This window comes from Morus notabilis, unplaced genomic scaffold (genome assembly GCF_000414095.1).
Source record: "Morus notabilis unplaced genomic scaffold, ASM41409v2 Scaffold399, whole genome shotgun sequence".
NCBI lineage: Eukaryota > Viridiplantae > Streptophyta > Magnoliopsida > Rosales > Moraceae > Morus > Morus notabilis.
Window position 1 is genome coordinate 196,330 of NW_010366583.1, and position 23,337 is coordinate 219,666.

The window sequence follows — 23,337 nt, forward strand, 5'->3', positions numbered from 1 at the left end:
ATTTTAATTTTTTTCAAATTAAGAGTTAAATTAACTTTTTATTAAAAAAAGTTAAATTAACTTTAAAATATCCAGAAACTTTAAAGGAAATTTGAGTCAATGAAAAAAAAAAAACAAAAAACAAACAAACAAAACCCAGAAACATCTGGGTTTCCTTCGCCCTTAAACCAAACCCAGAAACTTCCACGATCTCCATCGCCCTTAACAACATTTGTCCAGACCCAGAAAACCAGAAACTTCCACAATCTCCATCACAATTAAAAGAAAAAATTTTCAATTTTTAATCTAAAAGAAAAAAGGAACAAAATAAAATAAAAATTAAGAAACCCAGAAACTTTGGGTTACCTCTATACTGCAATCATCTTCCACAAACCTCCACCATTTTCCACAGCCTCCTCGCCATATTCCTTCCAAAAATACAGATTCATCAATCTCAAAAAAAAGGGAAAAAACTTGATAAACGAAGACGAGTGACGCTGGGTTCGGCGTGGGTGGGTTCCTCCACCTTCAACGGCGACGCTGAGCTCGAGGGCGGCGATTGCCGGCTGGGTTCGGCGTGGGTGGGTTCCTCCACCTTCAACCGCGACGACGATCGCTAGATTCAGCAGGGTACAGCGTGGATGTTCATCGCCATTTGATTTGCAGAATTGGCAAATGGTTTTGGGTTTGTTTGGCTTCTTCTTGAATTTTGTTTAGATTCGTTGAATATATTAATAAGGGGAATATATTAATAAGGGGACGTTTACTTGATTATGATTCATAATTATTATTCTCATTTTATGTGTGTATTTTATAAAAAAAAAATATATTATAAAGAGTTATGATTTAAATCATGACATGAATCTCATTCTCATTTTATTTGGACTTTGGAGTTTTATTTGGCTTCTTCTTAAATTTTGTTTAGAGTTTTTGAGAATCTGTTATTTGAATTTTTAATTTAAGTTAAAATGTGATTTTATGTAAAAAAAAAAATTTATTATAATAAAAAAATTAAATATAATTATTTTTTAAAATTTTGTATTATAAAAAAATTAAAAATTTAAATTTAAATTGATAAAATAAACATAACCTAATTGTTTTGAATAGAGGCAGGGCGAGATGGATTTCAGAGAAAAAAAATTTCTCTTTTTTTCCTTCAGATAGAGTTCATATAGTTTTTAAGGGTTTATTCTTTTGGAGTTTAACTTGAGTATAATTCTTGAGTTAAATTTGAATTATAACTTGAATTGAACTTGTAACTTGAGTTTGTGTTTGGTTTTATACATTTGAGTTATGGTTTGAGATAAGAATCTTTTTGAGTTTGTGTTTAAGTGAGTCAAAACTTAAATTTGTATTTAGATAGTATTTTAATAAAAACTCAATGCTGATGAAAAATTTTAATAGGGTATATGGGTCGGGTTTTATTCGTTTTTTCGTTGTCAATGCATAGAAAAAAAATCATCTCAATCAGAATTAAAACGAAAAAGTTATAGTATTTTTAAGAATAGAAAAAATAATATTCATTAATTTAAGTTCGAGTTTCTGAACTCGAGTTTAAGGGGAATTTTAAACTTGAGTTTTAGTCCTAAACTCAAGTTTGAACTCGAGTTTAAACTTAAAAGAACATGAACTCGAATAAAATTATAACTCGAGTTGTTTTTTTTTAATTTTTTACTCAAAAGAACAAGCCCTAAGCGTTATTTTTTTTAATAATCAATTTGGCCAAATGGACGTGTCCTGCCCTTCTTAAAACATCACGTGCATATCATGTGAGGAAAATTCATGAAATTTTTAACACGTCATCAATTGGACTACATTTTAAACGAGGTCGGAGACGTTTGGTTCATGGATTAGAATCATTTTTTATTTATGTGTATTTTTTGTGAGAGAAAATACTATAGCGAATCATGAACCATGATTCGAATCGGAGTACAAATCTCCCAACCAAATAACTATAAAAAATAAATAAATAAATAAATAAAAATTTAAGGATCAACCTGCCTAACTCGAAAAGTCGAGAGGGTCCATGCCAAAAAGCCTGAAATAAATAACAGTAAGATCACAAATCACAAAGATACACATCTCATAATAAAATTCATAACCCATTTGCCTCATAATCGGTTTTCACTTTACCCCATGGCGTCAGAATATGACTTGATTTTTAATAAACTAGAACATGAAATGAGGTAATGTGTACGGGTGCGTGAATTCGTGTTATAATTCGAATCATAATTTATAATTTATTATAGTATTTTTTCTCATAAAAAATACACATAAATAAAAAATAATTATAAATTATAATTCTGAATTTATGAACCAAACGTTCATGTAATTTGACAAGGATTTGGGTTCCAATTCCATATTTACAATGACAGAAAAGTACCCTTTAGTCTATTTCGGCCATTTTTTCCCTAGCCAATAAAATATTTAACATTTTTTAAGATTTATTTCATTTAGTATTTTAATTAATTAATGTGTGAACAATATTTAACATAGATTTAGAAGATTAACACTTGTATTTTTAAAAATTTAGCCTCATTATTTTTACTTTTTATCATAATTTAAATTTTTTATTATAATATTTTTTCTCATAAAAAAATAAATTTAATTTTTTTGTTATAATATTTTCTCTCATATAAATTTATTTTTTAAATTAAGTTCTCAACTCTTATCCACAAAAAAGTCTTTAATTGATTTCACGTATTTTGTGACCATCTACTCACAATAAATATGTTAAATGATTTGTTTATAATCATATCCCAATATGATTTGAAATATGTTGACCCAAAATTTTAACTATTAGAATAATTTTTCAACTCAAATTTTCAATGCAGTAAATCTTGATTAGCGTCTGGCAGCAAAGGAAACAGAGTCTTGGGATAGCAGACTTCAACTCTAGTTGTACACTACTTTCTTTTTATCGCTATAACAACATCAATGTAAACCAATATTTTTATGTGGACAAATTATCAATGGATTCCATCTATAGTTATCATTAAATATAAAAATTTAATGACGTGATATGATTCATTAATTATCATAATTTTTTTAATTAATTATCTAATTTATTATAACTGTGAGATTAATATCTTGCTATAAAATAATAGTATTTGAGTAAATAATAGTGTAACCATTAAAATAACAATATCTCTTTGGCGTTTTACTAGAGGCTGATAAGGTAAGAACGTTTGCTAATATTTTTTAGATAACTTTTTTTTTTTTTTGTTAATATTAGGTGTAGTAAATTTGATCCAAAATCAAACGACATGCAAATCCGGCAGTAATCAAAAGATATACCGCGATTCTGAAATATATATATATATATATCCGCCTTTTGTTACAATTGCACAACAAATAAAAAGGTTGAAAGTACAAAACGTCCACAACATCCTATCTAATATATGCCCGCAAATGGAGGCCCCCGTCAATATGTAGATTGAGCATTGTCCTATAGTTGAACTCTTTCTCTTCATCACTCAGCTTGAATCTGTAGCTGCTCAAAAGCACAGCCGAAAAGATCTTCATCTGTCTGTAAGCAAAATCCTTTCCTAGACAAATTCTTGGACCAGCCTGTATCAAAATTACAACCACAAAACTCCTCTGAATTTTCTTGATTTATCTCAAAATTTGCAGGAACATACTACTGATTCAACACGGTTTTCCGTAAAACAGACACCATAAAAATTGCTTTCACCTAGTATTTGTTCACACATATATGATATTTTGTTTCTGGCTCTCTCAATTTATGTATCTACTTGGATAATGTGAATAAATCTATACAAACAGGTACCAGCATGTGACAAACTAAAGAGTATGACTACAAGGATTTGAACTAGATACCATACTTATGCAACGCTTTTTCTTACCTGAAAGGCTGTGAATTTGAAAGGGCTCTCTGGGAGGAAAAGGCCATTTTGGTCGAGCCATCTCTCTGGCCGGAATTCTTCCGCGTCGTCGCCCCATAAAACCCTCATCCTGCCCATGGCATAAGGCATGTACGTCACACCATCTCCTTTCCTCAGGCTGAATCCATCTGGTAAGGTATCATCAGAAAAACATATCTTCCCATCCTACAAAAGCACCACACAAAAAAACTAATTCAGAAAAGGAAACAAAAACAAAAAATTCCTGAGTTCAAACATTACTTAGCACTTAAGAGCATCGAGTAATATTATCACCAATGGAACTGCAGGGTAGAGCCTGAGCGTCTCAGTCAAAGTTGCAAGAAGATATTGCATTTTGTCGAGGGCTTCTTCGGTGAGGCTGGCTAAGACTTCATCAATGCTTGAATTCTCTTTCAAGCTTGTTGCTTCTCTCACTTCTTTTGCAACCTTTTCTTGTATGTTCGGATGCTTGCAGAGCACATAAAAGAACCAGGATAGAGTGGTCGCTGTGGTGTCTTTTCCAGCAATTATAAAACTTAGAACCATGTCCTTTATGTGCTTCATATCTTTCTCTCCCATTTCAATCAGTCTAGACAATAAGTCTCCTTTCTTCATCTGTCATTTACATATCCTTGTTGCCATCAATAGTCCATAAATCAGACATTTCTATCACAATTTTGAGCATTAAAACTTTCTCACGTTTACAAACTTCTCTATTACATTATTGAGAAAAACAGTGTGTTTAAACTTCTGAGATGGCAATGTTTGGTTTCGGGTCAATCTCATTTTTGACCTTCAAACTTGGGAGCGAATCTAACATTTACAATGTAATTCCTTCAAGAATCCACTAAAAATGAATGAAAAATGACGTGTAACAGTCATGTGACATTACTTTAAATACTCACAGTAAAGTGTCGCGTGACTATTATATGGCATTTTTAGCTACTTTTAAACGAATTCTTGAAATAAGGATTTTAATGGAAAACAATTTTACAAACAGGGGACTAGCAGTGAAATTATTTTGATATTACTGACCAATATGGGATTCATCTTTAAATTCAGAGACTAAAGTTGAGATTAGAGTTATGCTAATTTTTTAACTAGTTAGAGATTTGCACATAAAATTGTACGCCTCTATGTTAAAATGCGCGGTACTAATTCTTTTAGTAAGTGCGGATACTGAAGTGAACATGTAGAAAAACGAGCTAAAGAACAGTTTTTTATATGATAAAAATAGCAACTTAGGAGACCAATCCTTAGATCAAACAAATGAATATCTATTCTAGAAGTCAAAGTAACTCACTGGGACATCATGATCTCGTGAGCTGTGGATTTCTTGAATCGTGCTTCTGATTACTTTGTAAACGAACTCATCTACCAGTTTGATATTTTTCCTCAAAACTGCTTCAGAGCCAATGTTTAGGAACCTTTTGATCTTCCAAAAGGCATCAACATAGCGGTAGAGGGTAATAGCACTTGCTTCATCAAAAGCATTTGAAAATCTAGTCGTTTCTTCATTAGTTCCACAAATGCTATCCAGTTCCAAACCAAGAATAATCTTGAAAACTATATCCAATGTTGATTTCATGAACAGATCCTACCCCCAAAACAGGAATTGTAAAACAACAGTAAATGAACAAAGTAAAAGCAGAAACAAAACAAAACTACATGATTTTTGGATCATCATTCATAGACTTACTTCCATATCCACTACTTGATTTGAGATTGCAGCCTCGGACACTATCCGAGCAAGTCTGACCGAATTAGTCTTGAAGACCGAAGTGCTGAAATCTCTCAGTCTCTTAGATGAGAATTGATAACTAGCCATCTTCCTTTGACGTTTCCATTTTTCTCCATCCACGGTGAAGAATCCATCTCCCAAAAGATCTGATAAAACGCTGTAATGGAACCACCCCTGCAAAGATGTCACAACTCATAAGAACTAAAACCGAAAAAACGACACAGTTTCCTAATGTTTGATTCACTTATGACTTAACCAACTCAAAATTTGTTTTCAAATGGACCCCATTAAACTTCATACCTTCAATTCCTATAAATAGTGACTTCAAATGAAATTAGAGATGCATACCTTGCCATAGTTTGCGAAATTTGTTTTGAGGATGTACTCAACATTTGCAGGGTCAGTAGTGCAAACCTCACTTCTGAAGAGACCAAGCAATCTATAACTTGTGTGGTTGTTTGCAAGATCGGTCATGTAATGGTGCAGTTTCTGGAAATTGATCAGTTGGTTTACTATTGTGCCTGCTATAGGGTGGTATCTCTTTCTCTTCCTGGGAATCAGTCCGCCATAGAACCTGATTATGGCTATAAGACAAGCTACACATACGGCTAAAAAGGTTATTGTAGTTAGAGATGTAAAATTGAGGAACAAATGCATGAAAGCTTGTGGATCTGTGATTAAAGAAAATGAACAGAAAGGAAAGTAATTGTGAATTTATGTGCTGCTGTTGCAATTGTTGAGAAAAATTTTTTAAATATGACAAGCTCGCAAGTATACGAATCGTAACAAGTAATAAAGTGACAATTTGTTAAGTATCGTCCCACAAAGATTGAGTGTTTTTACAAATTAAACTAAGTATCGCTATTATAATGACTTTAACTTTATCTAGGCGATTGAATAAGAGTAATTCAAGTAAATAAAATGATAAATTAAAATACTAAAATAAGTAAAAATAGAATTTGGAAATAACAAGAAATCAAAGGGAACTTTGATGGTTAAAGCGGGTAGGGGGTTTTGATTTCACTTAACTAGACTATATTTATCCAACTTAATAACTTGTTGATCAATTTCATTCAAATCATTAATCCTAGGTTACCTACTTCAATTTCACTCTGTGAAAAACCAGAGAAAATATTTCCTAAGATTATGGCCGGATATTGACTTTGAATAGGCTGATTGTGTATAACTGTGAATATCTGTAAACTTAGAAATAATATTTGTATTTTAAGAAAGTAGACTGATTAGCTTATTTTAAGAAAGTAGAATAATTAGTCTGTTTTCTTTTCTCTGTTTGTTTTCTTAAATCAGTGATTGTGTTTTCTGATTTAATGAAATTGTATTTCCTATAAAATGTATGATAGAATAAGATGAAAAGTATTCCCCTCACACATTTTTTGTCTCTGTCGTGTTCTCTGTTTTTTCTGATTTGGTATCAGAGCCAAGCTCTTTTCTTCCTGATTCTCATTCTTCGCCGTTTGTTCTTCTCTCCCTTATCCAATGTCAGAAACCTCTGTTGAGTCAAGCGGAAAACCCACCTCAGAAATCACCCATGTTTCAAATCCGTCAAAAACCATAGGGACAACGGAGTCTCATTCCGTCCAAATTACCACCATATGTTTAAATGGTGATAATTTCCTACGTTGGTCGCAGTCGGTTCGTATGTATATCCGGGGTCGTGGGAAGATTGTATACTTGACTGGGGAAAAGAAGGCTCCTGCGGAGAGTGATCCGACATATGCTACTTGGGATGCTGAGAATTCCATGATGATGACATGGTTGGTTAATTCGATGGAGGAAGACATTAGCTCTAATTATATGTGCTATCCAATTGCACAAGAGCTATGGGAGAATATGAATCAGATGTATTCAGATTTGGGGAACCAATCGCAAATTTTTGAGTTGACTCTAAAACTTGGTGAAATAAGACAAGGGGAGGATAATGTCACCAAGTATTTCAACTCTTTGAAATGGATATGGCAGGACCTTGATTTGTTTAACACCTACGAATAGAAGTCTGCTGAAAATGGTCGCCATCACAAGAAAGTGGTGGAGGATAACCGAATTTTTAAGTTTCTTGTAGGTCTCAACTTTGAGTTTGATGAAGTAAGGGGGAGAATCATAGGACGACAACCACTACCTCCTATTGGTGAAGTATTCTCAGAAGTTAGGAGGGAGGAGAGTCGAAGGAATGTGATGCTGGGAAAGAAGGGGCCGAATGCTGTGGTTGAAGAATCTGCTCTTGCTGCCATAGGAGAAAACTCAAGCAAGCCCTATCAGTGGAGAACAGGTGATCAACAAAGAAGTGAGGATGGCTGGAGCAAAAATCTGACATACCAACAGCAAGACAAATCTCGGCTTTGGTGTGATTATTGCAGCAAGCCCCGCCACACCCGGGAGACCTGTTGGAAGATCCATGACAAATTGACAAATTTGATGGGATCCAAGCTCGGTGAGAAAATAGGATATGCAGCCTCCAGCACAAAAGAAACTGATTCCAGCCCCTTAACAAAAGAACAAATTGAGCATCTCCTTGCACTACTAAAATTCAATTCCTCATCTAGTACTCCTACTGTGTCTATTGCACACACAGGTAAAGAAATTACTAGAATAAATGCTCTTGTGTCAGCACCATGGATAATAGATTCTGGTGCTTCTAACCATATGACTAATGCCTCAAATTTGTTCAATTCTTATATCCCATGTTCTGGTAATGAAATAGTTAGAATTGCATATGGGATTTTCCCGTCGATTGCAGGTAAAGGATTAATAAAAATATCTGAAAGAATAGATCTTAAATTTGTTCTTCATGTTCTAAAACTTTTCTGCAACCTCTTGTTTGTCAGCAAACTATCTAAAGACTCTAACTGTCAAATTACATTCTTTGAATCCCACTGTGTTTTCCAGGACCGAAGCTTGGGGATGACGAATGGCAGTGCTAGGATGGTAAATGGCCTTTACTACTTTGAAGACAATCTACCTAGAAATAAAAAAGCTCAGGGCTTGAGTTGTGTTAGGTCTTCTTCTATTTATGAACAAATTATGATTTGGCATTACCGGTTAGGTCATCCTAGTTTTTTCTATCTAAAACACTTGTTTCCATTATTGTTTAAGAACATTGATCCTACGGTTCTTTATTGTGAAAGTTGTTTATTGGCTAAAAGTCATCGTAAAACTTATGTTCCAAGGTTTTATCGCCCCTCAAAACCTTTTTATCTCTTTCATATTGATGTTTGGGGACCTTCCAAGATTACTACCATTTCACAAAAAAGATGGTTTGTAACATTCATAGATGATCATACCCCAATTTGTTGGATTTTTTTTATGAATGAAAAAAGTGAAGTTGAAAGTGTCTTCAAAAATTTTTACAAAATGATTGAAAATCAATTTCAAACAAAAATAAGCATACTACGTTCTGACAATGGAACGGAATACTTCAATAGTATGTTAGATGCTTTTCTAAAAGAACAAGGAATTTTTCATCAATCCTCATGTCATGACACCCCACAACAAAATGAAATAGCCGAGAGAAAAAATAAGCATTTACTTGAAGTTGCTCGTGCTATAATGTTTTACATGAATGTCCCAAAATATCTTTAGGGAAATGCAATTTTAACTTCTGCATACCTTATCAACAAGATGCGTACATGGGTTTTGCAATACATCACCCCATTAGAATGTCTAAAAAAGGGGTTTCCAAATTCAAGACTAAACAATGATTTACCCCTTAAAGTCTTTGGGTGCACGGCTTATGTCCATATACCTAAGAGGTCTAGGTCTAAATTAGATCCTAGGGCTGGGAAATATGTCTTTGTTGGGTATGCCCCAAATCAAAAGGGGTATAGGTTTTTTAATCCTCAAACAAAAAAGTACCATGTGACCATAGATGTTACCTTTTTAGAGAAAACTCTTTATTTCACCAAAAATTTCCTTCAGGGGGAGGAAATGGAAAGGAATGAAGACAATTTTTGGGAAAAATCCGAACCTTTACCTCACAGGATTTATGATACTCTTAATCATATTCTTGATTTTAAGAAGACCAAAACTGTTGATGATGAATCTGACATTGTTCCAATAGAAAAAGAAACACTACTAAAGGATCAAAATCAGAATCCTAAACCTGATCTTCTGGTTTATTCTAGGAAGAAAGTCTTCGGAAAAAATAAGGGACATTCTACTATCCCTGCATCAAATCAATCGAAATCTTTGAGTACTGGAACTGAGTCCGTTACAGGTAACCCTTCTTCTATTCCTACTTTAACTCCCAATCCAGATTTTGATATTCCAATAGCTCTCAGAAAAGGAACCCAAGCCTGTACTAAACATCCTATCTCTAAATATGTTTCCTATGAAAAACTTTCCAAAACTCATAGAGCATTTACTTCTAATATTTCTAAACTTGTTGTGCCAAGAAACATTCAGGAAGCATTAGATGATCTAAATTGGAAGGCAGCAGTGATTGAGGAGATGGATGCCTTGAGGAAGAATGAAACTTGGGAGATAGTTGACTTGCCGAGTGAGAAGAAAATAGGTGGGTGTAAGTGGGATTTTACATTCAAATGTAAGGCTGATGGCAGTATAGAGAGGTACAAGGCTAGACTTGTTGCAAAGGGTTTTACACAAACCTATGGGATAGACTATCAAGAGACTTTCGCCCCAGTTGCTAAAATTAACTCTATTTGTATCCTCATGTCTCTTGCCGTTAACTCTAATTGACCGCTCCACCAACTAGACGTGAAGAACGCATTTGTCAATGGTAAACTCAAAGAATAAGTTTTTATGAGTCCTCCACCAGGTTTCGAAAAAGGGTTCAGAGAAGGTAAAGTTTGCCGCTTAAAAAGATCTTTATATGGGCTCAAACAATCTCCAAGGGCCGAGTTTGAACACTTTGGGGAAGCAGTGAAGCGGCATGGATATTGCCAAAGTCAGGCAGACACCACCATGTTCTACAAAAGATCAAAAGAAGGAAAGATAGCTATTTTGATTGTTTATGTTGATGATATATATAATCCTGACAGGTGATGATAGCTTGGAACTAAAAAATCTGAAGGAAAGATTGACAGCTGAATTTGAAATTAAAGATCTGGAGTTGTTAAAGTATTTTCTTGGAATGGAGTTTGCAAGATCCAAAGAGGGCGTATTTGTCAACCAACGCAAGTATGTTATAGATCTTCTTAAAGAGACAGGGATGCTCGGTTGTAAGAGTGCTGACACACCAATAGAACCCAACTTGAAACTACAACCTATTGAAGTTGATAAGGTGATCAACAGGGAACGTTATCAAAGATTATTTGGAAGATTGATTTACTTGTCACATACGAGGCTAGCATGGTGAGCCAATTTATGCATTCGCCCGGGCCAGAACACTTTGAAGCAGTTTACAGGATCCTGAGGTATCTAAAAGGAACTGTAGGAAAAGGGCTACTTTTCAATAACCGGGGACACCTATAGATTGAGGCCTACACTGATGTAGATTGGGCTGGGAGTATAACTGACAGGAGATCCACTTCTAGATATTGTTATTTTATTGGAGGAAATCTAGTTGCATGGCATAATAAGAAGCAAAGTGTAGTAGCTAGGAATAGTACTGAAGTAGAATTTAGGGCAGTAGCTCATGGTATATGTGAGATAATTTGGATTAGAAATTTATTGGAAGAGTTGAAGGCTCCTACTTCACTACTGATGAAACTATATTGTGATAATAAGGTTGCAATCTCAATTAGTCATAATCCGATTATGCATGACCGGACAAAACATGTAGAGGTTGACAAACACTTCATTAAGGAGAAAATTGATAGCGGATAAGTTTGTATGAGTTATGTCCAAATAGTTGAGCAAGTTGTTGATGTGTTCACGAAAGGATTGTATTCAAAGCAGTTTGAAATGATGGCGAGCAAGCTAGCTATGGAAGATAGTTTTAAACTAGCTTGAGGGGGAGTGTGAAAAATCAGAGAAAATATTCCTTGACATTATGGCCAGATATTGACTTTAAATAGGTTGATTGTGTATAGCTGTGAATATCTGTAAACTTAGAAAGAATATTTGTATTTTAGGAAAGTAGACTGATTAGCTTATTTTAGGAAAGTAGAATAATTAGTCTGTTTCCTTTTCTCTGTTTGTTTTCTTAAATCAGTGATTGTGTTTTCTGATTTAATGGAATTGTATTTCCTATAAATTGTATGATACAATAAGATGAATAGTATTCTCCTCACACATTTTTTGTCTCTACCGTGTTCTCTGTTTTTTCTAATTCACTCCCTCTCCCGAGTACTGAGTAAATTAATATGCATAACCAACCAAATTAATATCTCTATTAACTCAATTAATTAAACATTCATTAAGCTCAACCTATTGTAGTGATTACCCAAGTTATATTGGTCTCCCAACTCAATATTACTATAGGTTGTGTTTCCCAAGTCCCAATATGTGAAAATGACTTTTCCAATACTAAACCCACACATCTAAAATCTCCAATTCATTAGGTAAACAAATTTGAACAAATAACATATAGAAACACAAATGATTTAAGATGAAATTCAATCAACAAACAATATAGTCTTCAAAACACAGTCAATATCAAGCTACATCATAACCCCCTAGCTTAAAGGTTTAGCTAGAGCAAGACATCAAGAATTCTTCAACTAAATAGATAAACAAACCAAAATCCCAATCCATCATTCAATCACACCCCTAGCTTAAAGAGTTTAGCTAGAGATATACATCATGAATTCTTCAAATAAATAGATAAACAAACCAAAATCCCAATCCATCATTCAATCACAAATCCAAGAAAGTAACTCAAAATTAAAAGCTAAATAAAATAGAGAGAGAAAGAGAGAATGTATAACTAGATGCCAGTAGAGCTCCACAATCTTCAGTCCCTCCTTGGTTCTTCAAGCAAGCCTTCAATTCTTTGTATTTTCTTCTATTGAGTTCTGATTTTTCTCCCTAAAACTCACTCCCTCACTCTGTTCCTTTCTTTTCCTTTTATATCCCCCCACAAAACAGCTCATTTCTACTCTAAAAACTGAGCAACACATGTCTGAGCGCTGCAGCGGGAGTTTTGTGCGCTGCAGCACCGCTAATTGTTATCCACAAAACCCTAGCAGCACAGTCGCGGGCACCGCAGCGGGAGACAATGGCGCTGCAGCGCCCATCTTGCTCGGCCAAGGTGAGCTGCAATGAGAGACAATGGTGCTGCAGCCTATAACTTTCCTTGCCTCTGGTTTTGGCGCTATAGCGAGCTCAGGACGCGCTGCAGCGATCGAAACAGCGTGTTTTTGCACTTTTTCTTCCTCTTGAGATCAAATATTCTATTTTTGCTACCATCTATAAAAGTGAGATAAAACGCCATAAAACACATGTGCAAATACTAAGAACACGCAAAATAATTAAGAATGGTACTAATAATAAATCAAGTTATCAGCAATTCATTTAATAAAATGGTTAAAGGTCCATCAGACTCATGGAGAGATATTTTCTTTGTTGGCAGACGAAAATGAGTTGACATGGTTCCAATTTCCATTAATGACAGAGTAGGAATTGTCATATCTTAATCTAGATTGTATGGTGCTAGTAGTCAAGACACAAATAAATATCAGTTGAAATCTAAATTCCCTGTCTTATACGCAACTTGTTTTGAAGCGTGCAACATTTCGTGGAATGTGAGGTGGCATTTGGCAAGGCTCTTGCTGAACTTATCTTTTAGGCGTATCGATTTAGATTTTTACATCTTATTTTTAATTAATATTTTTTTAATTAATAATTATTTAATTAAAAAAATATTAATTAAAAATAAGAAATAAAAATTTAAATTTATACATTTTAAAAAATATTTTTCTCTTTTCTCTTTTATCTACTTAGAAGTGCTTGGATGCATTGCTCTTTATCCATGTGATTATTTTTTTTTTTTTAAGACAGAAAAAAATGGCTATTTTTTAAAAAAGTACCAGAGCCTTGGACAATGATTAGAACTTAGAAAAAAGGCAGCGAGGTTGAAGACTTGTAATGGTTAGAGATAAAGTCGAAGTTCGTCATAGTGCATGCTTATTAAGGCTCCACATTTTACAGCTCAAGAACTATTCTAATGAAGGAGGTTTTAGGTATAGTAGTCATTTTTATATTTTCATTGCCGTTTATTTTAATTTATTAATTTTGCTTTGTTTTGTAATTAGTTTGTCATGTGGGTATTTTGTTATCGTTTTGTATGTAAGTTATAAACAGTCACATTACCTATTGTAATAGTTAGACTTGATATTAAGATATTAAATATTTTAACCCCGTTTATTTCACTGATTTTAATTTAGAATTCGAGTTTTATTACAATAAAAAACTCTCAGAGACAGTCATATTTAACTTTTTTACTACAGTAAAAAGTTCTCATATAAAGTCACATCTCAACTTGAATCAGCAAACTAAACGAAATTTTGAGTATTCTGTTCAGGTAGATTCAGAAACTCCAACTCATATCTTCCATACGAATTAGGCCGGTAATTTCTATCCTTTCCCGTCCCACTGCATCGTGTTCCATGCCCTTTTTATTTTTGCACAGCTTAAAACTTCTCATCTACAGTAAAACATATGTACTACTACAATGATTCGCCAGATTCAACTATAGAATGAATACTTTCTTGAGAATTCTATTTGCATTTCTTCAAAAGGAGCAAAAAGTTTTCACGTGTTTATTAAGAGCTTGTTTAGAATGTATACTCAAAACATAATTCTTAATTTTGAAGTTTGAAATTTAATTTTTTATGATAGAAAAACATTGTAACAGAATCAATAATTTGAGTTTCAACATATGACATAAATAGGCCCTAAATTTTTTTATTATTATTATTTGAAAAAGTTTAATGTTCTTTAAATACCTATCAGTTGAAATCATGTCAAAGTCTTGTTTGGAACAAAAATAGCAATGGAATTAGAAGTTTCATTGACATTTCAAGAAAATAGCATTACTGAAAAGGGGAATAACCATCTTAACAGGAGTTTTCATTTCTCACAGCCTAGGAAATGCATATAAATGAAGCCCTTCATCCATTTGAAGAGTGAACATGGTGCGATATTTGGCTTCCTTTCTCTCATCTACACGTTTGAACTTGAAGAATTTGAGTAGTAGAGCTGCCAAGATTTTCATTTGCCTATAAGCAAATTCCTTCCCTAAGCAAATCCGAGGTCCGGCCTGGAAACAGCACGAAGACGAGCATTTTTAAGATTAAGTGGTACATCTTTCCTTTTTAAGTGAAAAAAGAGAACGAAACAATATAACTCACATGAAAAGCAGTGAACTTAAAAGGGCTTTCTGATCTGAAAACACCATCATCATCAAGCCACCGTTCAGGTCGAAATTCCTCAGCATCATCTCCCCATATGTTAGTCATTCTTCCCATGGCATAGGCCATATAGGTTATCTCATCTCCTTTTTTGACTTTATAGCCGTCAGGGAGAATATCATCCTCTACTGGAGCCTTCCCGTCCTATTTTTTCAGAATGAGTGGAAGAATATTAGCATTTTGGTTTCAAAAACACGTCAAATAATGCCTAAAATCATGTGTCTATGGCTCCTAAAAAATTTGTTTATGGATGGAAAGACATACCAGAGGAACAGCTGGATATAGCCGGAGAGTCTCGGTTATAGCAGCATGAAGATACTGCATCTTGTTCAGTGCTTCTTCGGTTATCAACTCGGAAAATTCTTCAGGAGATATGCTATCTTCATGAGCTTCAGCTGCTTCTCTTACTTCCTGTGCAATCCTTTCTTGAACCAGAGGGTGCTTACAGACCAAGTAAGAGAACCAAGTGAGAGTGTTTGCAGAACTGTCCTTGCCAGCAATTATGAAGTTGAGAATTATATCTCTCAAGTATTGATCGGTCATGTTTTCTGGATCCTTTGTGCTCTCCATCAAAAACCTTGACAATATGTCCTCTTTTCCACTCTGGTCATAGAAACACATCAGTTGGTTCATAAGGCTAAGAAAAAGGCAACACAGCACGGTGGTAAAAATGTTCTTACATCAAGCTTTCCGTTTCTCATCTGCTCTCTCTTGCGTCTGATCAACTCGAATATGAAGCCGTCAATGATCTTGAGGTTTTGCTTAAGAGAGGCTTCCAAGCCAATGTTGAGAAATCTTTTAATTTTCCATGAAAAATCAACATAGCGCCAGAACACAATAACATTGGAATCGTCAAACGCCTTGGTGAATCGTTTTCCAAAATCATCTATGCCATTTAAATTATTCAGATCGACTCCAAATGCGACCTTGAATATTGAGTCTAGAGCTGACTTCATCAACATATCCTGCCAGAAGGGAGTAAAATGAAAAAATAAAAATAAAAAACAAAAAAAAAAAACTGTTCTACCCCTTAATATTCTAAAATATTTACAAGTGGAACATTATCTAAAGTTCAAAATGAATATTAAAACCAAAGTGATCTTGGGACAGACTACAGCAACTCAGACCATTGTAATTCTGCTCTTTGGAGTAAGCAAACCTGTAAATCTATTACTTCTCCGGCTACTGCAGATACCGAAATCTTTGAAACCAATTTTGCAGCATTCACCCTGAAGACATTGGTACTGAAATCTCTTAGAACTCGTGTTGAAAATTCATAACTAGCAAGCTTCCTTTGGTGCCGCCATTTCTCTCCATCCACCGCGAAAATCCCATCACCAAATAGATCTCTCATTATAGCCAAATTATAGTCCCCCTACAATTTCAAGAAATCGAATTCCAAACTCGGTATTTGTCAGGAAATAAAATCTACTTTTTTTTTTTTTTTTGCTGAATAAAAATTAAAAAAGTTACTAATACTTATCATCACCTTTCCATAGTTGAGGAAGTTGGTTTTAAGTATATGCTCGATGTTAGTAGGATCAACTGTATAGATGTCACTACGTGATGGCGTAAGCATGCGGTATGTCCTGTGTTTCCGAGCAACAGCCGTTTGGTAATCGAAGAGCTTATTGAAGTGTACCAGATGATTTAACACCAAACCAGCTATTGGTGGACGTCTTTCTGTTGACAGTGATTCTCTTATATACGCATACAAGAACGTAGCTAAAATGGCCACAGTGAGAAAAACTAAGACCCCAAGAAGGGCTAGAACAAAAGGGGTTGCAGTAAACAGCCCTAAAAAGATGAAGGACATGGAAAATGCTAAAAGCAGAGCACCCATTTTCAAAATTCTAGAAGAACAATATTAAAAAAAAACAGATTCTGAAGAAAGCTATTCGCTAATTAGAGGGCCATTTGTATATATAAAGGCCTTTTTTTTTTTTTGAGGTAAAACTATTGTCATCTTGCTATTAAGAATATCTGTCATTGAAGTTCGTCCTTGGGATTATCTAAGAGAAACTATTTTCAACTCAGTATTGACCTTTTCTTCCAGTCCAAACAGTACGCTTACCTGTGATATAAGTTGAGAGACTTATAATATTCAATTTCGATGTACACCGGCGACATATCTAGGGTGTTTTCCCCATTTTTTGTCTTTGGAAGTCGGCAGAAATTGGAACTAATGTAAACACCAACATTTATCACCATGAAATCTATGGCTGCAATGCTATCTTGTAATTGCCATCATAATCAATTCATCCTTTGTTATTCATATCCTTCTTTAACACGTTCAAAACTTGTAGTATTCTCCCCATCCCTACATCAGGCGAGCCCCTCACTGAAAATTCATGAACTACCCCATCAATTTCAATCATGCTGCAGCCTGCGACTTCCTTTTTTATTCCTCTTTCTTTCATCAGTGTTCTGATGCGCTTCACATCTTCAAATCTACCAGATTTGGCATATATATCACACAAGTTCACATAGAAAGCGTGGTTCAGGGGTTCCAAACTGATTAAATATTTAGCCACCCTTTCTCCTAACTCTACCTTTCCATGCATTTGACACCCTCCAAGTAGTGCTCCCCAAACGAATACATCAGGCTTCATGGGCATGCCTGCAATAACCCTTTCTGCCTCTTCAAATAGCCCGGCCCTGCTAAGTATATCAACCATGCATGCATAGTGATAGACTTGCGGTTCTATCGAGTGAACATGTTTCATCATGTCAAAACACCAGCGACCTTTGTCAACATAACCAGCATGAGAACAAGCCGACAATAGCCCAACAAAAGTCACATGGTTGGGCTTCATCCCATTCATTTCCATCTCTCCATAGACGTCAAAAGCTTCTTTACTGAATCCATGGAGAGCTAATACCGAAATCATTGCTGTGTAGGCCAAAGTATCCTTCTCCGGCATTTCCTTGAAGACATTAGATGCTCGCTCCACGCTTCCACATTTACCGTACATGTCAACCAATGCTGTACCAGTCACCACATCACACACTAGACCACTCCTCCTGAGATAATCGTGCACCCATTTCCCATGATTAATTGCACCAAGTTGAGCACAAGCAGAGAGGACACTGGCAATTGTAATCTTATCTGGCCTAAACATAACGTCACTGCTTGCAGCCTGCATTTCATGGAAAAATTCCAAGGCATCCTTTGGCCGACCACCTTGAACAAACCCTGTAATGATCGAATTCCATGTAACGATATTTTTATTCCTCATCTTCCTAAACAAATTCAATGCATCATCTAGATCCCCATTTCTCAAATACCCAATAATCATTGAGTTCCACGAAACAACATCCCTGTTCGCCATTTCATCAAACATCTTTCGCGCAAAACTTGGAAGCCCACATATGGAGTACAAATTTATCAACGAGTTCTGAACAAAAACATCTCCACATAACCCAAATTTAATGACTTGACCGTGAATACTCCGTCCCAAGAAACCGTCAACCCTTGCAGCGCATACCTTCACAAGAAAAGGAAAAGTGAGGCAATCGGGCGCAATCCCTTCCCTAAGCATTTGCTTGTACAGCAAGAAAGACTTGAATGAATAATGAGTCTCATTCCTACTATAGTTTTTACTTGCATATGCTCTGATCATGATGTTATAGACATAAGGATTTGGAATCTTAATGGCCCGGAAAATATCATTGGCATAGCTGAGGGAACCCAAATTGGAAATGGCGCAAAAGAACAGGAGACGAGAAAGGAGTAAAAGTTGGTGACTTTGGGTTATTGAAGTTGATTTTATGATCTGGGTATGGATTTGTTTAAGCTCTCTCATGTTCTTGCACTCTTCGATTAGGCGTAAGAGTGCGTTCCTAAGATTTGTTCTTTGGCTTTCTAGAACACTTGCCATCTGGTTAAGGATATAATTGTTTGGCGCCAGATTTAAGCAAGCTTTTAACTTTAACCAATTTCTGAAGTGAAAGCCACTAGTAACTTGCCTTGTTATAATCTGACCAAGTTTTATTTATTTACTTATTATTGTCATTGTTATTTTCAGAAATCAGACCCCAGTTTATTCAATAGCGTGCACAGTTAATGGAATGCGACCGATATAGCAAAATAACGTGTCCTATCATAAAATTTTCCCAAAAAAAAAAAGGAAAATTGCTTACTAATTGGAAAGATATGGTAATCGATAAAGAAAAAGAGGATTATTATACATGAATTTTTTGCTTTTGATGGAAATATTTCTTGTACTAGTTGCTCGACAAAAAGTATGAGATTATTAGCAATACTAATGGCATCTACATGGACAAAAAACAGCAAGAAGAAAAGCAAGGATTCAGCAAGCTATGGAAATAGAATACACGAGTCACAAACGAGGAGTCATTCATAAGATGGCACAATAACTTGCATTATTTTTTAACTAGAAATTTAGCAAGGAAAAAAATGAAACAACATGGAATTCCAGAGGTTGTCAAAAATCTGGATTACACCTAAAACAAAACACTATATTCCTTTGATTTTAAAGGAATCCCGACCCAAAAATTTACTGTCAAGGGGATGTAAAAATAAAAGAACTGAAAATTAAGATAGAACCAACTGTTACATTAGTTTCCAAGGTGACGACTTTTCTCTCACCTAAAGGAAACCTTCAATGCCACGGCCAGCTATGACATCCCTATACAGAGTTAAGGCTTCTTCCATGACTTTGGCTTGAGCCAGTAATTGAGCTCTCTTTTTACCAGATGGATGGGTCGAAAGATAATCTCGCAATTTGGAATCTCCAGTAACCTTGCCTAACTTCTCATACACCTTCGGTGCCACTCGAGGATCATAGCCAGCAGATGCAATTAACAACAATCCTATGTAATCAGCTTCCATTTCCATCCTAACAATCAGGAAAAAGATAAATTGAACATCGATTTCTATTATCAATATGAAGAACAAGAATCAAGGAAAAGTATGCCAGAAAGCTCAAAAGAAAACTCTTTCATGAATTTAAGGCGACGATTTCAAACTCGAGTTTGAACATTAATACTTGAATGACATGTTTTTTTTTCTTAATTATTATATGGCCTTTAAAGAAGGATTAAGACCGTCTAGCAAACAGACGATTTCGTTATAATGTCTTTTAACAACAAAACCAGAACTCCTATCTTCTCACAATTTTTGGCTCTGTATACACTATACATAACGACTTACAGAAGCTGAAAATAGTAGATAAGTATCAGTATTCACAAAAGTATTTACCCTCCTCATGAGCAATGTTGCACATTCCACTTGAACATGCAACATTTTAGTCACTATCTTGCTCTTGATAAGATAAAATGCATTAAAATTGATTCTTAAGCTCAAGAACTTTGAGCTATCTATATTGAGACAATCAGGCATGATTCACACTGATGTACGGAAGTAAAACTCTAGAGAAGGCAGCATCAGAAACTGCTACTGCTTACATAAACAATGGCAAACACGTTGCCCACTAGACCCTCAAATAGCAACCCAGATGTGTGCGAATCCATTTGCTAGAATTCAGTCCTAACCATAAGAATTTTATCTAAAATAACTTGGACAGTGGACTAACATTATTGTGTCTCTAACGCAGGAAAATCAGAGATTGAACTTGATCAAATCCAAAATGATCATGAAGAAATGGGCTTCTAGAGACATTTTTTTCCCATTCGTTTCTTTAAAAAAAAAAATAAATAAAGAATAAAAAAATAAACCTTTTTTATACCAATACCACACACTGGTATATCCCATTCAAACTATGAAGTGCATGGTGAGAAATCTGTTTATAGACATTAGCAAGACATTCCCTCCCTTTTCTCCAACAGTATATTGCATTTTACCATACCACCGTAAATTCTTATTCAACTTTCAAAGCCAGTAACCTGTATGTAATATAAAAGAATGAGAACTAATGAAATCTAACAGAAACGCATATCTTATATTCGCAATGTCCACCAAAAGCAGTTGGCTCCCAATTGAAAAACCAATACCACAACTCGAAACCATTCTCAATATCTAATGTACAGAAAAGCACGAGAAGAAAAAAAAAACCACGTAATAGTCGAGCAAGACTTTATTCTAAAAGCAAGTATTAAAGAATGCAAGACTAGAATTCAATCACAAACACGAATTATGCTAGAAATCTTCACAAGAACTCAATAGACATATCATTGTCCGAAAATGAAACTATTTTCATACAACACTCTATCACAAGTTAGACTTTACAACAAGACAACATGAAACCACCAATTAGCATAGGAAACCAGAACCATGAAAATCATTTTTATTCCAAAACATGAAACATAGAAATACCTCCGAGAAAAAGGAAGCCTTAGGAAAAGCGTTGACATGGTGTTGACAATATCCGGCATAACGAACTGATAAAGCACCAATTGCAGAATGGCAAACCACAAGTTCTTCGTCATTCCCTCCGCCGCGTGTCTAGCCACAGCATGCGCAACCTAACACATTCAAATCAAAACACAAATCAACCACATTATGAACTTCAAAACATATACATACACACATTTATATACACATACAGATAACATACCTCGTGGCCGAGTATAGTGGCAATCTCAGCATCAGTCCTGAAGTGCTCAAGCAATCCGGTAAAGACAACAATTTTCCCACCGGGCAAACAAAAGGCATTAACGACAGGCTCATTAACCACAAGAACCTCCCAATTCAACCCTTCCAAATGCGACGTCTCGGCCCGGGACCCACGTTCCTGACCTTTCCTCCTCGTCTCCTGGACCCACTTGTCGTCGAGAATCTCCTCGTCGCGGAACCACTTCTCCTCTTTCTCCGTCTCCTTGAGAGCAATCAAAGTATCGCGCGCCGCCTCCTCCTCGTCAGGCGCGCCATAGTTCTCCGACGACGCGTAGTCCAGGTCGTTCCACACCCGCTCGTGTCTCAGCCCTCTCTGGAGAGCCTTTATAATGTCGTTTGCGATCAGCCTCACGCGGACGCTCTCCGGGTGAATCGCCGGCAGAATCTTCCCCTTGAAAGCCGTCTTCATTTGCTCGAATTGGGTCTCGCCGAGCTTTCGTTCCATGGGCTTCGACAAGAGCACGAAATGTCTTCGTTTCGTATAAGGAACCGTCTCCAAGTTGCCGAAATAGACGGTGATCAGGACGCCGGACCCCACCACAACCACGATCAGGACTGTTCTCGGGTTCTGTAACCACCGGCGAGGGCCTCTCGGCCGGAAATGCTGGACGCGGCCGGAGTCCACATAGTAGAATCTCTTCGCGCCGCCAAGAAAGGGTCCGTTCTGGTGGTTTCTTGCTGCTTGTCCCAAGTACTGCGAAACTGTTGTACGAGAAATCCGTGAAGAAAATCCAAAGAATTTAGCTCTATTGGCGCCTAGGATCGAAGACCCAGAATGGGTTATTTCCGGATTACTGGGGTGTGGAATCGGAGTCTTGGGAAGAATCTTGGAACTGAAACTGCGGAAGACATCGAGCACAAGCTTTGCTCTTTTGTAACTTCCCATTATCTTGGAAAAGCAAAGAAATAATGATCTCTTTTTTGAGGTTTGATCGAACAAACGGGTTCAGTAACTATACATGTTTGTTGTTGAGTACTATGGTGCTACGGAAACCGAATTGGGGCTACTTGAATGAATGAAGTGTGTAGAGGTGTCTGGAAAGACGATAGAGGTGCTGTTTGGCCAAAAGTTATGAATGACCCGTGGCTTGGAGGACACGGTGGGTGGGGTTCCATAGTCCATGCTTGTGAGGAAAAAGGGCATTGAATGAATTGGAAGTTTGGAATTTAAAACTGGAAAATTTTACAGCATGGTTGAAAAAAAAAAAAAAAAATCTATATTGACAATGAATTTTACTCAATAGAATCCAGTGTAATTTTTACTTACTTGCCACTGGGCCTAGAGCAAAAGCAACTCTTACGAGACGTTTGGTAAGAGAATTCATACTATAATTTGAATCATGATTTATAGTTCGTTACAATATTTTCTCTCATAAAAAATACACGTAAATCGAAAATAATTTTAATCTCATGATTCTAATCCATGAACCAAACGTAATCTTCGGTCCCTTATCAAAAAATGTAAAAGGGTTGTAGATTTTAAATATTCATTACAGTTTTATAACAATTCTTATAACTCTATAATCATAGTGACTATTTGGGAATTTAGTGATGGTTAAAAGTTATATCTGGATTTAAGTTAATTTATAACATGTTTGTTGAAGTACGAATTGTTGTTTTTGGACTTTTCGTCGGCGATTGCAGCTGTTTCCGGCAAATATGGAGGTTGTGCGGCCTGTCAACGATCGAGTCCAACTCGTCGAGAGCTTTCCAATGGTGTGGGCGATGCCGCGAAACGACACCGAATCTCATCGGTGGTAGGTGGCCGGCGTGGAGAGAGTGTGTATGTGGGAGGGAGAGAGAAGA

At 35.8% G+C, this 23,337-nt stretch overlaps 4 protein-coding genes across 5 annotated transcripts; all 4 read right to left on the minus strand.

Moving 5' to 3' along the window:
- Positions 1-3,311: 3,311 nt before the first annotated feature.
- LOC21396143 (cytochrome P450 704C1) lies at positions 3,312-6,270 on the minus strand. The gene is made up of 6 exons (XM_010110776.2): positions 5,953-6,270; positions 5,563-5,778; positions 5,167-5,460; positions 4,158-4,478; positions 3,846-4,049; positions 3,312-3,549 (listed from the first exon to the last, which is right to left on the minus strand). The coding sequence occupies exons 1-6, from the start codon at positions 6,259-6,261 to the stop codon at positions 3,370-3,372; spliced, it is 1,524 nt and encodes a 507-aa protein (XP_010109078.2). The 5' UTR covers positions 6,262-6,270; the 3' UTR covers positions 3,312-3,369.
- An 8,329-nt stretch (positions 6,271-14,599) lies between these two features.
- LOC21396144 (cytochrome P450 704C1) lies at positions 14,600-17,063 on the minus strand. The gene is made up of 7 exons (XM_010110777.2): positions 17,008-17,063; positions 16,423-16,786; positions 16,093-16,308; positions 15,614-15,898; positions 15,198-15,536; positions 14,874-15,077; positions 14,600-14,782 (listed from the first exon to the last, which is right to left on the minus strand). Exons 1-7 carry the CDS (start codon positions 17,061-17,063, stop codon positions 14,600-14,602), a joined length of 1,647 nt encoding a protein of 548 aa, XP_010109079.2.
- Positions 17,064-17,191: 128 nt separating this feature from the next.
- On the minus strand, positions 17,192-18,814 carry LOC21396145 (pentatricopeptide repeat-containing protein At5g66520). Its single transcript, XM_010110778.1, has one exon. The coding sequence runs from the start codon at positions 18,812-18,814 to the stop codon at positions 17,192-17,194; it is 1,623 nt and encodes a 540-aa protein (XP_010109080.1).
- LOC21396146 lies at positions 18,406-22,655 on the minus strand. 2 transcript variants are annotated; one of them, XM_024173904.1, is made up of 4 exons: positions 21,473-22,655; positions 21,232-21,380; positions 19,546-19,795; positions 18,406-18,421 (listed from the first exon to the last, which is right to left on the minus strand). In XM_024173904.1, the coding sequence occupies exons 1-3, from the start codon at positions 22,415-22,417 to the stop codon at positions 19,546-19,548; spliced, it is 1,344 nt and encodes a 447-aa protein (XP_024029672.1). In that variant the 5' UTR covers positions 22,418-22,655; the 3' UTR covers positions 18,406-18,421. The 2 variants fall into 2 exon arrangements, with proteins under 2 accessions (XP_024029672.1, XP_010109081.1); XM_010110779.2 differs by lacking the exon at positions 18,406-18,421 and having other exon boundaries at positions 19,315-19,795.
- Positions 22,656-23,337: the final 682 nt, after the last annotated feature.

What these genes read in the sequence shown, in the direction of transcription:
- LOC21396146 (XM_024173904.1), bottom strand. Translation starts at nt 22,417, where the DNA reads ATGGGAAGTTACAAAAGAGCAAAGCTTGTGCTCGATGTCTTCCGCAGT. An exon ending in CCACTATACTCGGCCACGAG is followed by an intron (nt 21,381 to 21,472) that starts GTATGTTATCTG and finishes TGAATGTGTTAG; the next exon opens with GTTGCGCATGCTGTGGCTAG. An exon ending in AGGCTTCCTTTTTCTCGGAG is followed by an intron (nt 19,796 to 21,231) that starts GTATTTCTATGT and finishes CCTGATTGTTAG; the next exon opens with GATGGAAATGGAAGCTGATT.
- LOC21396145 (XM_010110778.1), bottom strand. Translation starts at nt 18,814, where the DNA reads ATGGCAAGTGTTCTAGAAAGCCAAAGAACAAATCTTAGGAACGCACTC.
- LOC21396144 (XM_010110777.2), bottom strand. Translation starts at nt 17,063, where the DNA reads ATGTCGCCGGTGTACATCGAAATTGAATATTATAAGTCTCTCAACTTA. An exon ending in TCTCTCAACTTATATCACAG is followed by an intron (nt 16,787 to 17,007) that starts GTAAGCGTACTG and finishes TTGTTCTTCTAG; the next exon opens with AATTTTGAAAATGGGTGCTC. An exon ending in TATATCCAGCTGTTCCTCTG is followed by an intron (nt 15,078 to 15,197) that starts GTATGTCTTTCC and finishes CTGAAAAAATAG; the next exon opens with GACGGGAAGGCTCCAGTAGA.
- LOC21396143 (XM_010110776.2), bottom strand. Translation starts at nt 6,261, where the DNA reads ATGCATTTGTTCCTCAATTTTACATCTCTAACTACAATAACCTTTTTA. An exon ending in ATTTCGCAAACTATGGCAAG is followed by an intron (nt 5,779 to 5,952) that starts GTATGCATCTCT and finishes ACATCTTTGCAG; the next exon opens with GGGTGGTTCCATTACAGCGT. An exon ending in TCTACCCTGCAGTTCCATTG is followed by an intron (nt 4,050 to 4,157) that starts GTGATAATATTA and finishes GTGCTTTTGTAG; the next exon opens with GATGGGAAGATATGTTTTTC.